The sequence below is a fragment of the Thamnophis sirtalis genome, unplaced genomic scaffold (genome assembly GCF_051295495.1).
Source record: "Thamnophis sirtalis isolate CommonGarterSnake01/CBP01778 unplaced genomic scaffold, rThaSir2_p1.2 scaffold_3, whole genome shotgun sequence".
In the NCBI taxonomy this organism is placed as follows: domain Eukaryota; kingdom Metazoa; phylum Chordata; class Lepidosauria; order Squamata; family Natricidae; genus Thamnophis; species Thamnophis sirtalis.
Window position 1 is genome coordinate 13,553,600 of NW_028261383.1, and position 13,821 is coordinate 13,567,420.

A 13,821-nucleotide genomic window follows, 5' to 3' on the forward strand; every position below is an offset into this window, starting at 1 on the left:
CTAGTTAGTTTTTTTTGGATAGCCCAAGGATGGCATTTCTACTTAGGAAAGGCCCAGATATCCAAAAACTATATCCACAGAAAATATTAATCAGTTCAGTTCAGTTCAGTTCACTTTATTTGTATGCCGCCCTTTTCCCTGGGGGGACTCAGGGCGGCTCACAGTTCAAAAGGGGTGGGGGAAAGACAAACAATTTACAACATAAAAGCATTACATCATTTAAGAACTCAACAGTCATACAATTCGAGTAGGGGTTAGAATCTTTAACCCCAGGCCAGCCGGGATAGCCAGATTTTAAGTGCGGTGCGGAAGGTCTGGAGGGTCGTGAGGGTCCGGATCTCCACGGGGAGTTCGTTCCAGAGGGTCGGAGCAGCCACCGAGAAGGCTCTCCTCCGAGTAGTTGCCAGTCTACACTGGCTGGCTGATGGAATTCGGAGGAGGCCTAATCTATGCGATCTTATCGGTCTAGTGGAGGTGATTGGCAGTAGGCGGTCTCTCAAGTACCCAGATAAATGTGTGTGTGTGTGTGTGTGTGTGTGTGTGCATGTGCATGTGTGCATCTGTTTGTGTATCTTAACATGCCAGTAGTGGACATGTGTGCATGCAGTTCCATTTGTACAAGTGGCAGGTACTCCACTCCATGGGTTCTCACTGCTCAATCAGGGGCTCAATCAAATGCATGCACATTGCTCGCAGATATATGAATGCGCACAAGCACTTGCTTGCCTGCCACTTCCAGGATAATTCAGAATAGTTCAAAGTCCCATAATGGGCTGTGGCCCAGGGATTAGAGACCCTTGTGCTAAGGTTTGGATAATTTTTGAATAATTTGATCCCAGAAAATTGATTTATTTGCTAATCTATTTATATATATTGTACAGGTAGCCCTTGATTTACAACCATTTGTTTAGTGACCTGTTCTGACCCCCCTCCGTATGGTGAGGCACACCGAAACAAGATTACTGCTAGACAATTTATTCACAGTAAATTAACACACCGACAAGACTTTGGCAGCAACCCAGACTTCCACAGATAAGAAATACACACGAGAGCTTCTCCAGCTTTAGTATATTAGTTGTGTCCTGCAAACAGCCTCCTCCCAAAGTCTCTTCTTATATACTCTCTTGGGAGGAGCCTAATCACAACCACCTGGCCCCAATTATCTTCTGTATCTGTGTAGTTGCTGTCGGCGCTTATCTGCCCGTCTTTGCCTGGCGTCTGGAACTAACTCCCCACTGCTCCAGGGCCTGACATCAGGGACAAACTCCCTTTGGCTTTCACCACTGCTCAATGCCTCAGATGCCTCCTGGTGGCCAACCAGCCTCTCTGGTCCCTGCTCGGAGTCTGAACCCTGTCCAGAGTCCTCCACATCTTTCTGAGCCGACTCATAGGGCCCCTCGCTATCGGAGTCTGTTTGCAGCTCCAACAGCTCCTGCTGGGCCACAACAGTGCCCATTCGAAGTTATAGCTACACTGAAAAAGTGACATTACCATTGTGCTCCCACCTTGCTTCTAATGGCAACTTGAAAGCAGACTAGAAATGCTTTTCTGAGTTGACACTCTGGCAAGAAAGGTCATAAAATGGGGAAAACTCACCACCACTATTTTACTTAAACACAGAAATGTTGGGCTCAATTGTGGCCCTAAGTCAAGGACAACCTTAATCCGGAAACTCCCTGCTTATAGTTTATCTTGCAATGAGCTGAAACATAATGAAGTATCTGTAAGGCTATGGCAATATCTGTGGATAACAATGGAGTTTTTAAGGGCATTGGTTTTTCTAAGACGGAGTCCTTTCCCCAGAAGTGGGGAAATTGTGTTAATAAGCCCCTTATACTACTACATGTGACACTTCAGCTCCTCAACTCCTTTGGCGCTGCCTTGAGTTGCATACTTCAGAACAATTGCTTTAATTACATCTTACACTGGCTAACTAATGTACTGCGATTCCATTGTTATGCAGGTTTTCAGGTGTGACTAGGTGAAAAAATAAAAGACAGAGTCCGGATTTGTCTTGATAAGCCAAACATGTTTATTGAGCTGAATAAAGACGGGTCCTCCCTAAAGGTGGAGGAATCCTGATCCAAACACAGTGTGAGACTATAAAAATAGTCAAGCATGCCTTCTGTGTGGTTTTGGTCACAAGCCTAATCCACAGGCAAGTCTTTTCCTTTGGGATTTTCCATGGCCACGAAGGCCTGCATAGGCCTGGATTTTAGCCTTGCCACCTCAACATACGTTCCCTTAAGGCAATCATCAAATCCACCAGATTCCTGATCAACACCATGGGTGAATTATTATTCTATTCTTTTAACCAAAAGGTTAAGCTAGACAATTGCAGCTCCGCAATTCTAGGGGTCCATATATCTAACATGACAGCCAGTGCTTAGAGTTGGAAATCAATCAATCAACTGACCAATCAATCAATCAATCGATCGATCAATCGATTTCTCCAAGGCGTCATTTCTAACAGGATTTTTTTCCTCATGCAGGTCAAGGCTAGGGATAACATCATACGAACAGGGACACACAGTCAATCAGTGGAACAGGAAAAAGGTAAATGTTCTCCCTCCAAATGACCCTCCCCCTCCTGCTTGACAAAAAGCTTCCCAGAAGTTCTTGGGGTGTCTCCATCTATGGGGCTCCAGTTCTCTCTTGCTGAATGCTGGGTGCCTCTTGCATGTCTGAAAAACTCTCTTCCTTTTCCCACTCACAGCTGGGTTCACTATATCTGATTTCACACTAGCAGGGCAAGGGAGGTGGGCACACATAGATTTAAGATTTAAGATTTTAAGATTTAGTTTATTTGTATGCTGCCCTTCTCCGGGAGGGACTCAGGGCGGCAAACAACTCAAAAGGGGGAAAGGGGATACAAACACAATACATGTAATTAAAATACACAAGAGTCATACAGCCATATAAGTCGAGAGGGGAGGGGAACTCATCAACCCCAGGCCTGCCGGCACAGCCAGGTTTTGAAGGCTTTCCGGAAGGCCTGGAGAGAGGTGAGGGTCCAAATCTCCACGGAGAGTTCATTCCAAAGGGCTGGAGCTACTACAGAGAAGGCCCTCCCCCGGGTGGTAGCCAGATGGCATTGGCTGGTAGACGGAACCTGGAGGAGGCCGACCCTGTGCGATCTAACGGGTCTATGGGAGGTAATTGGCAGCAGGCGGTCTCTCAAGTACCCAGGTCCAATACCATGAAGGGCTTTATAAGTTACGACTAGCACTTTGAAGCGTATCCGGAGACCGATCGGTAGCCAGTGCACCTCGTGGAGGATAGGTGTAACGTGGGTGTATCGAGGTGCACCCACAATCACTCGCGCGGCTGCATTCTGGACGAGTTGTATTCTCCGAATACTCTTCAAAGGCTGCCCCATGTAGAGCGCATTGCAGCAGTCCAGTCTTGAGGTCACGAGGGCGTGAGTGACTGTCACGAGTGCCTCCCGGTTCAGGTAGGGGCGCAACTGGTGCACCAGGCGAACCTGGGCAAATGCCCCTCTGGTCACAGCTGACAGGTGATGTTCTAAGGTCAGCTGTGGGTCCAGGAGGACTCCCAAGTTGTGCGCCCTGTCTGAGAGGCGTAAATTTTCACTCCCCAACCTGAGTGATGGAATACTGGACAAATTCTTGGGAGGGAAACACAACAGCCACTCGGTCTTGTCTGGATTGAGTACAAGCTTGTTAACTTCCATCCAGACCCTGACAGCCTCCAGGCACTGGCACAGCTCTACCATTGAGTAGAGGAAAGGGATGGTCTCAAGCAGTAGGAACTTCTCCCAAATCTCTGCAGCTGCTTCCTTCACTCTGAGTTTTTGCTGGGCATCGCAGTGATGCCTCTTTGCAACTACGGTAAAAGGCTGCCCAGATGCCTATGTGCCGTTTCCTCTGGGACAGGCCCTTCTCAGAGACCCACAAAGAGGATTAGGGGCTCAGTCTCTTGTAGTCAGCAGGCTGGCTTGCTGGATGTGACTTTGTTTTCAAGGATAACAAAAACATGCAAGGTGGACGAAAGAAGGATAGAGAATGGGATGCAGTTTCCAATCACCTGGTACCCAGAAGGCCCCAAATTCAACCCAGAGTCAAGAAACCCTGGAGAGCCATGGGAAGGCACTACTGACAGCACTGACTCAGGGGTCTTAGCAGCATTTGGGGTTTTTTAGGATGGCAAAGGGTTGAAGGACTCCAGGGCATCTGCCACGGGGCCTGTTTTATGTCCATTGCCCTCCTGTGCAGTGGGAGATGTTACTGGAGGGAGATTCACCTGCTGCTTCATGGATCCCTGAAACAAGAAGGACCACCGTCTTGATCATTGCCACCACAAACCTAACATTTATTGTGGAGGAGAAGACAAGCCCTCACAACTGAGAAGAAGACAGCAGCTGAAGTCCTTCAGCTCCTGGTTCTTCATTGATCCATTTTTGACTCACATTTCCCAGCCTGTTGTGGTCATCCTGGTGAAGTCTGATGTACTCCAACTGGAACTAATTCCATCTACCAACTTACCTACCCATCCATCCATTCATTGAAATGCATATGTCTCTTTCAATCTCTCTAGCTCCCTCCACCCGGAACTTTCATCCCTTAGAAGCCAAAGGGGACTTCGTTTTAAGTCTCTTGGTTGATGTCGACAGTGCTCCCAAGATCTCCTTGCTGATCTACACCATTTTGTCCAGTGGAGAACTCGTTGCTGACTCGAAAGACTTCACCGTAGAAAAGTGCTTCTCCAACAAGGTAACATTGTGCATTTTGTGTTGTGCTGTTAAAGAAAGGCAGAATCTTAATGATCCAGAACAGGTCTTCTGTAAGCTGGTGCTCCTCCGCTCTATTGATGCTAATATCCACAAAGCCTTCTTTGCTCCTGATCCTTTGATAAAAAAAAGCTCTTGAGTTACGCTTTTTCCGTGACCCGTCAAAACCGCGGAGGACAAAATCGCGCTCGACGAAAGCGCGCATGTGATGTCATCACAGCGTGATGAAAAATATTAAAAATTGAAATAAAATTAAAATTAAAGCAAGCCGATTCACATAAAGGTAAGGGTTAGGGTTAGGGTTAGGGTTAGGGTTAGGGTTAGGGTTAGGGTTAGGGTTAGGGTTAGGGTTAGGGTTAGGGTTAGGGTTAGGGTTAGGGTTAGGGTTAGGTTAAGGGTTAGGGTTAGGTTAAGGGTTAGGGTTAGGTTTAGAGCGTTAGGGTTATGTTTAGCGTTAGGTTAAGGGTTAGCGTTAGGTTTAGCGTTACGTTAATGGTTAGGTTTAGGGTTAGATTTAGGGTTAGGTTAAGGGTTAGGTTTAGGGTTAGGGTTAGGGTTAGGTTTGGGGGGGTTAGGGTAAGGTTTTCGCTTTATTTTTACATTTTTCGATCACAGCGCGATGTTTTCGTCGCGCTGTGATGACGTCAAATGCGCGCTTTCATCGAGCGCGCTTTTGTCCTCCACGGTTTTGTGGTGGAACCCGCTTTTTCTATCTGCTGGCCCAGGCTGATGTAATCAGTTATGTCCTAGCCAGACCTGTTCCCTTGACTACCGGTATCTCAGTGGGTCATAAATAAATTGCAATGGAAAGAAAACCCCAAACATCGGCTAACCTTAAGCCTTTTTTCTTTTTAACAATTTTGATAGCCTTAATTACATTAATCCTATTCACATCATATAATATATTACAATATAATAACATTGTATATAATACAATCATCTTTCAACTTCTGGTCCTTTCATCTACCTACTAACTGTAACATTCTATTGAAATATGCATAATTATCTTTCCCCCCCTTTCTAATTTCTACCTCTATTCTATATTTTAATATCACAAATCTTATATTGGTAGATACTCTATTTCTATCCTTCATCTCTTGTCCGTTTTAATATTTCAATTAAAACAATATCAATAAATATTTCTTCTTCATGGCTGGATAGGAGGAGAAGCCTCAGATCAGGCAGGAGAGTTTTCACTCTCTGCAATCTAGGAGGCACCCCTCCTTTCTTTATCATTCCTCCAAGGTGACTTTAGCCCTTTAAGGGGCCCCCAATGAAGAGAGTTCAGCCTAGGGTAGCGGAGCCCCGATCCCTATGACTGTATCGCAATGACGCCAAACCGGAAGTCAACTTAAGCCTATTTTGGGGGAGTCAGCCAATAGTTCCATTGAGCCTGTCAAACTGTGGCTTGAGGTTAGTCACAGAGGGCAACTCAAGGTTATAATATGCATGACAAGAAGGATAACTTCATTCCATTCATTTCTCCTTCCATTTTTCCACACCGAGAGGAAATGGCTTTTTCAAAAACCTGGTTTATGTTTACAGGCCAAACTGTGGTTCTCTGATCAAGAAGGTCTCCCCGGACAGAAAGCCCAACTCCATCTTTCAGCTTTCCCTGGTTCCCTCTGTGCCATCCATGCCGTTGACCAGAGTGTCTTTCTCTTGAAACCTGAAGCTGAGCTCTCCTCTGAGAAGGTGAGTTCCAACTGCATTTCATTTGGGGCCCACTGCTCAATCCAGGTGTTTGATTCTGACTGGCTCAAGATTGACTCAGCCATTCCAAGGTTGGTAAAAATGAGGACCCAGATTGTTGGAGGCAATAGGCTGACTCTGTAAGCCACTTAGAGAAGGCTATAAAACACTATGAAGGGTATAAGTCTAAGTGCTATTGTTAAATGCTATTGTTCTTGTACAATCTGTTTCATTGGCTGATAGATTGATGGGCAGGAAGTTCCTCTAGCCCAAATCTCCATCCTCAGTTGCAGCATTTCTGTTTCCAGGTTTACAGCTTCCTTCCCAAAAAAGATCTCATCTTCTCTTCTTCCGTCTTTTTTGATGAAATCAATTTTCATTCCTGTCGTACACAACAACAATTCAGAGCTGGAAACATTGGCCCCTTCGGAGTGCAATTTTTCCCTGGAGATAGGGATTCTTACACCATATTCAGGGTAAGCATCAAAGCTATGATTCCCCACATGGGAGATGTTCTCATTAAGCAAGGAGAAGGGCATAGTAGGTTCTCTGCTGAGCTGAAGTAGACTTCTGGTATCTTCCTGGGCAGATCCATAGAGATATAGTTTCCTTGCAGGAGCCAATCTTGCTTGGTCACCAGGACCAGAGATCTCCCGAACTTTTCATCTCATGCTGGAGCCCATCCTCAGGAAACTAGCACACATTCTGGTAGACAGATGTTCCCTGAAGATGGGCTCCAGCATGAGTCCGAAACCTCAGAAGACAAAATCTCTCATCCTAGTGACTAACTGAAATTGGATCCCGCAACATTATCTTGGGACACGTGTATTTGCTTTCATTCATGATATTCTTTCCTTATTTTCTTAATGGTTTGTCCTTCCTAAATTTGCCCTGGGATTTAATCGGACTTTACAGGTGGCCCTCAATTTATGACCATAATTGAGGCCCAAAATTCTATTGCTGGTGGTGCAGTGATTAGAATGAAGTACTGCAGGCTAACTCACTGCTCACTCCAGGAGTTCGATCCTGACTGGCTCTAGGTTAATTCAGCTTCCATCCTTCCGAAATTGGCAAAATGAGGACACAGATTGTTGGGGGCAAGAGGTTGATTCTGTAAACCTCTCAGAGAGGGCTGAAAAGTACTGTGAAGCAGTATATAATTCTACGTGCTATTGCTATCAGCCAAGAGCTGCCCTCTGCTAAGACAGGCCTGTCAAACTGGCACGCTGCAGGCCAGATGTGTCACATACAGGCCATGCCTATCCCAGCTCCACAAAGGCAAAGACATAGTTTACATGAGCATAGTTTACATGAACTTTTAAGAAAACAGAAAAACATGGATATTCAAGAAAAAGATTAAATGAGATGTCCCGGGACGCGATCAAGTTTAACAGCTGTGAGATGTCTCTCCCAGTGCTTCTCTGCTGCAGACCCCTCAAAGGATTGGCTTTCTGGCTATAGATGGCTATTGAAGATGCCAATTTCCATCTGTTCCTTGTCTGTCCCTTTAAGTGCCACTCAAATGGACAGCACTATGTACAGAGGATGTACAGAGCATTATGAAAAAAAAATTTACTGGAGAGAGTTTGGACAGTAATATATTCCTTGTGATTGGGTGTATTAGATCTTACTGAAAAATAAATATTGATCAGTAGTTTTCATGAGCAGAAAGGACTGTTCCTCAGTGGCTTTTTTGCTTCATCTGGTAGGACTTCGGCTTGAACATTTTTACCAACACCAGGATACGTGTCCCGGAATACTGCCCTGACCGTGGTAAGAACTGGAATAGGGAGAAAATGATAAGGAAATGGATCTTTTACAATCAAGTACTTTCAGGATTGAGTGCTGGAACTCTTTCATGGATGGAGAAATTTCTCTGTTCCATAGGGGCTGAGGGACTGTTCCTTTGTTGCGAGAATTGGATATGTTTAGTCTAATGAAAAGAAGGACTAGGGTTGACATGACAATGGTCTTCCGATATTTGAGAGGCTGCCAAAGAGAAGGGGGGGAGTGGCAACCTATTCTCCAAAGCATCTGAGGGCAGGACAAGAATCAGTGGTTGAGAATTAATCAAGGAGAGGGCCAACCTAGAAATAAGCAGCTCTTTCCTGAGAGAACAATTAACCAGTGGAACCACTTGTGTTCAGAAGTTCTGAGTTCTCCAGCACTGAGGATTTTTAAGAAGAGATTGGCCAACAACATGTCTGAAATGGTATAGGATCTTCTGCTTGAGCAGCAGGTAGAAGACCTCCAAGGTCCCTTCCAGCTCTGTTGTTTCATTTTTCCGTACCCTAGAATTCACATGATCTGCACCGTGTCATTGTTACAAATGATGTCACCATGTGGGCAATGCCCCTTACTTTCTCTTGATGCCCAAAAATCCTTTTCCTGAACTCTCTTAAGCAATTGAGAAGAGTCATGGTGGCGCAGTGGTTAGAATGCAGTATTGCAGGCTAATTCTGCTGACTGCCAGCAGTTCAAATCTCACCAGGCTCAAGGCTGATTCAGCTTCCATCCTTCCAAGGTTGGCAAAATGAGGATCCAGATTGTTGGGGGCAATAAGATGACCCTGTAAACTGCTTAGAGAGGGCTGTAAAGCACTATGAAGCGCTATACAAATCTAAATGCTATTGCTATTCCTGACTTGTTGAGGAGCCAAATCCTGACTTGTACAGAGACACGTACCAGAGGGCAGTGGCAGAAACCAAAACTGTGAATAAATATAAAGTAAAAGATTCTCCTCCCATTGAAACATCAATAGGCTAAAAAAAGCCCACCATTAAGCAAAACATAATTCACAGGGTTAGCATTAAGAAAATCACCCTCAGTAAAATGATATTTGAGAAAAAGTTTTTTTTTTAAAAAAACTTTTTTTTAAAAAAAGGCAAGATGGCAGCCAGACCTGTCTGTGTGAAGCCTTTCTCTTTTTTTATGTATGTCAATTTAAAGAGGTGTGACTTTGATCACCCAATTGCAGCCACCATCTTGTCAGTTTCTGAGTTCCTCCCCCCATCCCTCGCATCAAACTAGGTGCTGGGGTTCAGTGAGGGGAGGAATTGAGAGACTGATATTAATTAGAATGGAATGGAGTAGAACAGAACAGAATACTTCATTTGGTGCAGTGGTTAGGGTGCAGTACTGCAGGCCACTTTTGCTGACCGTGATCTGCAGCTCAGCGGTTCAAATCTCACCGGCTCAAGGTCGACTCAGCCTTCCATCCTTCCGAGGTGGGTGAAATGAGGACCCAGTTTGTTGGGGGTGATATGCTAACTGTAAACCGCTTAGAGAAGGCTGTGGGGGCAAGTTGCTGACTCAATTTGCTAAAAAATTGTAAACCTCTTAGAGGGGGCTGAAAACCTTATGAAGCGGTATATAAGTCTAATTAATAAATAAAGTAAATAAATAAATATGATTAGATACACAAGGAATTTGTCTCCGGTATAAAAGCTCTTAATGTATATGCACAGCAACAGAGTAATAATAATCATAATATGTAAAAAGGTTAAATCATGGCAACTGGACCAAAGTTTACTAAACTGAGATGCTTCATTCATCATCCAAATTTAACTTCTTCTGTTAAAGGAAACTTTTGGGTTAGGCATAAAGTCAAAGAGTAATTGAGTAGGACTTTGGTTCAGTTTGCCATAATGTAATCTTTTTACATACTTTTGGCCTGGATAATTGAGTGTTCATTTACTTATTGTGTTTCATTTTGGAGAGAAACCCCTGCAAGAGTTAGTACAATCCAACAATTCTTTGACTCTATGCCTAACCAAAAAATTTCATTTTGACAGAAGGAGTTACTTGGATGAGTAATGAAACGTCTCCATTTAATAAACTTTGGTCTAATTGCCACAATTTAACCTTTTTACCTGGATAATTGAGTACGTAATAATCGCAATACAATGCCAATAAGAGTGGTCAGTAGAAAAGATGAAAAGGATAATACCACAGCCATAAAACGTGAATGAATATACTTAGACATCAAACAACAGTTTTAATTGAGGGGTTGGTGTTAACCATCACAAAGAGGGTGGAGTTTACGGGTAATCTAACAGGTGATGTTTGAACTCTGGTATGGGGTCCCATGAAGCAAAGAAAATGGAAAGGTTGAGGCTTCCAGTGGTGAAATATTGGACATCGTTTCCCCGTTGCCCAACTGTCTGGAAGCCTCCAGTCATCTGCCATGAATTTATGCAGACAAAGACCCAAACTGGATCTGGGAGGGGAGGGACTAGTATCCTCCGAGTACAGCTCATTAAATGGCTTTCTCTCTCTCTCTCTCTTACAGAGGTGTCACCGCCAATCAGCTCTGGCATCGGACACATACCTGGAGTTGCTCAAGGTTTCTTTAACCCAGGAAGTGCCTCCGTGCCATTCCATGGAGGTGGTATTGTTGGTGGTGTTCTTTCAGGGCTTCCCATTCCCACTCAGGTTCAGGCTGTCCCTAAAAGGACATCTCGGCGCTTCTTTCCTGAAACGTGGATATGGGACCTGGTTATTATAAAGTAAGTGGATGGCACAGCCTAAGAGATTTCCCTGGAGACCAATTTCTCCAATCTAGGGGGGCTTCCAGGCATGCAGGGCTATAACTCCTCCCTCCCATCATCCCCAATGGCGGGTTTGGGCTGGCTTGGCTGAGCATGAAATCAGTTGTAATCCAATATTTCTGGAAGGCACCAGAAGTCAGCTGCTTAAAATTTGAGTGGGAGGAGTCTGCCTAGAATTCCATCTTCTGTCAGTCTGGCCCCAGCTACTCCCTAGGAAAGAAAGACCCTTGACTCCATAGGTTTTAGGGAAAAAAGGTATTTTTACTAGAGATGCTGAGACAAGCTCTACAGAAAAATTGCACAAAAATTATATATTAAAAGCAATTGCCACTAGGCTCTGTTCCGATATTTTGGGAACTCAGTGCCCAGGTCTGGCATCCTTGAAGCTTGGCATATGGCTCAGTTTGGCACCTCTGTTAGTGTCTATACTACCCAATTTCCCATAGCATCCTTTCACACCTCCAGCACGCTTCCCTTCCCAGATGCCCCCTTCCCTCTGGTTATGGCAGTTGCTAGCAAGCTTCAAAGACTGTGAAGACGAGCAGCTGGCATCTTGATTGTAATACTGATTTTAATAAAAAGTACATACAGTCCTCAACGTACGACCGCAATTGAGCCCAAAATATATGTTGTTAAGTGAGGAATTTGTTAAGAAGGTCTCTGCAGTTGTTAAATTAGTAACAGGGTTGTTAAGTGAGTCTGGCTTCCCCATTGACTTTGCTTGTCAGAAGGTTGCAGGAGGTGATCACGTGACCCTGGGACACTGCAACAGTTATAAACATGTATCAGTTGCCAAACATTGTTAAGCAAGACATTTCTTAAGTGAATTTTGCCCCATTTTACAACCTTCCTTGCCATCGTTATTACCTGAATTCCTTGTTAAGTTAGGAGCCTGGTTGTTGAGCGAATCTGGCCTCCCCATTGACTTTGCTTGATAGAATTTTGCAAAAGGGGATCACATGACCTTGGCACACAGCAGCGGTCATAAGTATGAAACAGTTGCCAAGCACCTGCATTTTCATCCACATGACAATGAGGAGGCTGCAAAGATTGTAACTTTGAGAAATGGCCGTAACTCCCGTTTTTTCAGTGCCGTTGTAACTTTGAACAGTCACTAAGTGAACTGTTGTAAGTTGAGGACCACCTGTATTATTGTGTAGACGTCTGATTCATTGAGGTATTTGGCACAACGGCTCTGGGACTGAGTAGTGGGATTCAGCCAGTTCGCACCACTTCGGGAGAACCGGTTGGTAACTTTCTAAGCAGTTTGGTGAACTGGTTGTTGGAGGAAATCATTAGGGCAGAGAACCGATTGTTAAATTATTTGAATCCCACCACTGAACTGAGCAATCTTTTATGCTGTCTCCCCCCACCCCACCCCCCAAAAAAGTATGGTTAGTACTACATTTATAATCCTAACTGAGCCTGGAATTAAGGTCATAAGTCATTGCAGTTATAAATTGAAGTACAGTGACCTGGCCCTGAATTTTTTTTTGTTTTGCAATGGGTCATTAAACAAATACCATGGTTGTTAAGCAAATCCTTTTTTTCCCCAATGGGGAGTTGCTTGCTGGTGACCAGAACTAAATACCAGAAAGCAGCAAAAAAAAAAAAAACGCCACTGCAAATCTCAGTCATGTGACCACAGGAGGCTGCAAAATGTGATCACGAGATTGGTGTGTGTCTGCGTAGCCATCCTAACTTTGAAAAGGTGTAACTTTGGGGTGTGGGACACCATAATAACTTCAAGCGATTGTTAAGCGGTTCCTTGCAATCGATGTGAGCGATTATCCCGTGTCGCCTTGATGGAGTTCATTGCAGGGAGTGACTGAGGACCACAACTGAGTCCAACATTTCTCTTGCTAAGCGAGACAGTTAAGTGAATTTTGTCCCATTTTACAACTTGTTAGTTAGTGACAGGGTTGTTAAGTGAATCTGGCTTCCCCGTTGACAGTGCTTGTCCGAAGGTCACGAAAGGGGAATATGAGCCAATTGTGAAGTGTCCAGATTTTGATCCCGTGACCATGAGGTGGTAGCAATGGTCATAAGCATGAAAAATGGCCATAAGTCACTTTTTTCAGTGCTGTTGTAACGTGGAATGTTTGGTAAACAAACGGTTGTAAGTCGAGGACTACCCGTAGTGGACTGCTTCCCTCACTTCCTATTCTCTTGTGTCCTTCAGTGGTTCTCAAGGAAATAGCCATTCTCAAGTCCATAGTTCTAGTAGAAAGAGTGATGTATCTGAAGAACCCGAAGAGATTGCTGTTCCTGTGACCATCCCGGACACCATCACCGAATGGAAAGCTGGAGCTTTCTGTCTTTCAGCAGACGTAGGCTTTGGCCTGGCCCAGCCCACTTCTTTAAAGGCCTTCCAGCCGTTCTTCATTGAACTCACCTTGCCGTACTCTGTGGTGCGAGGAGAAGCCTTCCCACTCAAGGCTACCGTCTTCTCCTACCTGACTTACTGCATCCGGGTAAGGAGTGCTTAATGACTGCTGTGAGATCCTTTTGTGCTCTTGAAATTGCTTGGTCCTCTTTCTCTGCCCAAGTCTATTTGCTCCAATTCAGAACAACAGAATAACAGGGTTGGAAGACACCTTGAAGGTCTTCTAGGCCAAGCCCCTTCTTCTAGCAGGAACCTAGATCATTCTGGACAAATGCCTCTCCAATCTCTTCTTTAAAAAACTCCAGTGAAGGAGCACCCACAATTTCTGGAGGCAGACTATTCCACTGATGGTTCTTGTTCTCAGGCAATTTCTTCTTATTCTAGGTTGCTTCTCCCCTTGATTAGTTTCCATCAATTGTTCCTTGTTCTGCCTTCAGGTCCTC

General features: G+C 44.6%; 1 protein-coding gene across 1 annotated transcript in view; it reads left to right on the top strand.

Annotated features, from left to right (window-relative positions):
* Positions 1-13,821, top strand: part of LOC106556477 (pregnancy zone protein) — a 71,445-nt gene that overhangs the window by 21,411 nt on the left and 36,213 nt on the right. Inside the window, 7 exon segments of the mRNA XM_087711344.1 lie at positions 2,493-2,556; positions 4,588-4,733; positions 6,296-6,445; positions 6,751-6,918; positions 8,152-8,215; positions 10,734-10,950; positions 13,175-13,466. Of these exon segments, the coding sequence (XP_087567470.1) occupies positions 2,493-2,556; positions 4,588-4,733; positions 6,296-6,445; positions 6,751-6,918; positions 8,152-8,215; positions 10,734-10,950; positions 13,175-13,466 (1,101 nt within the window).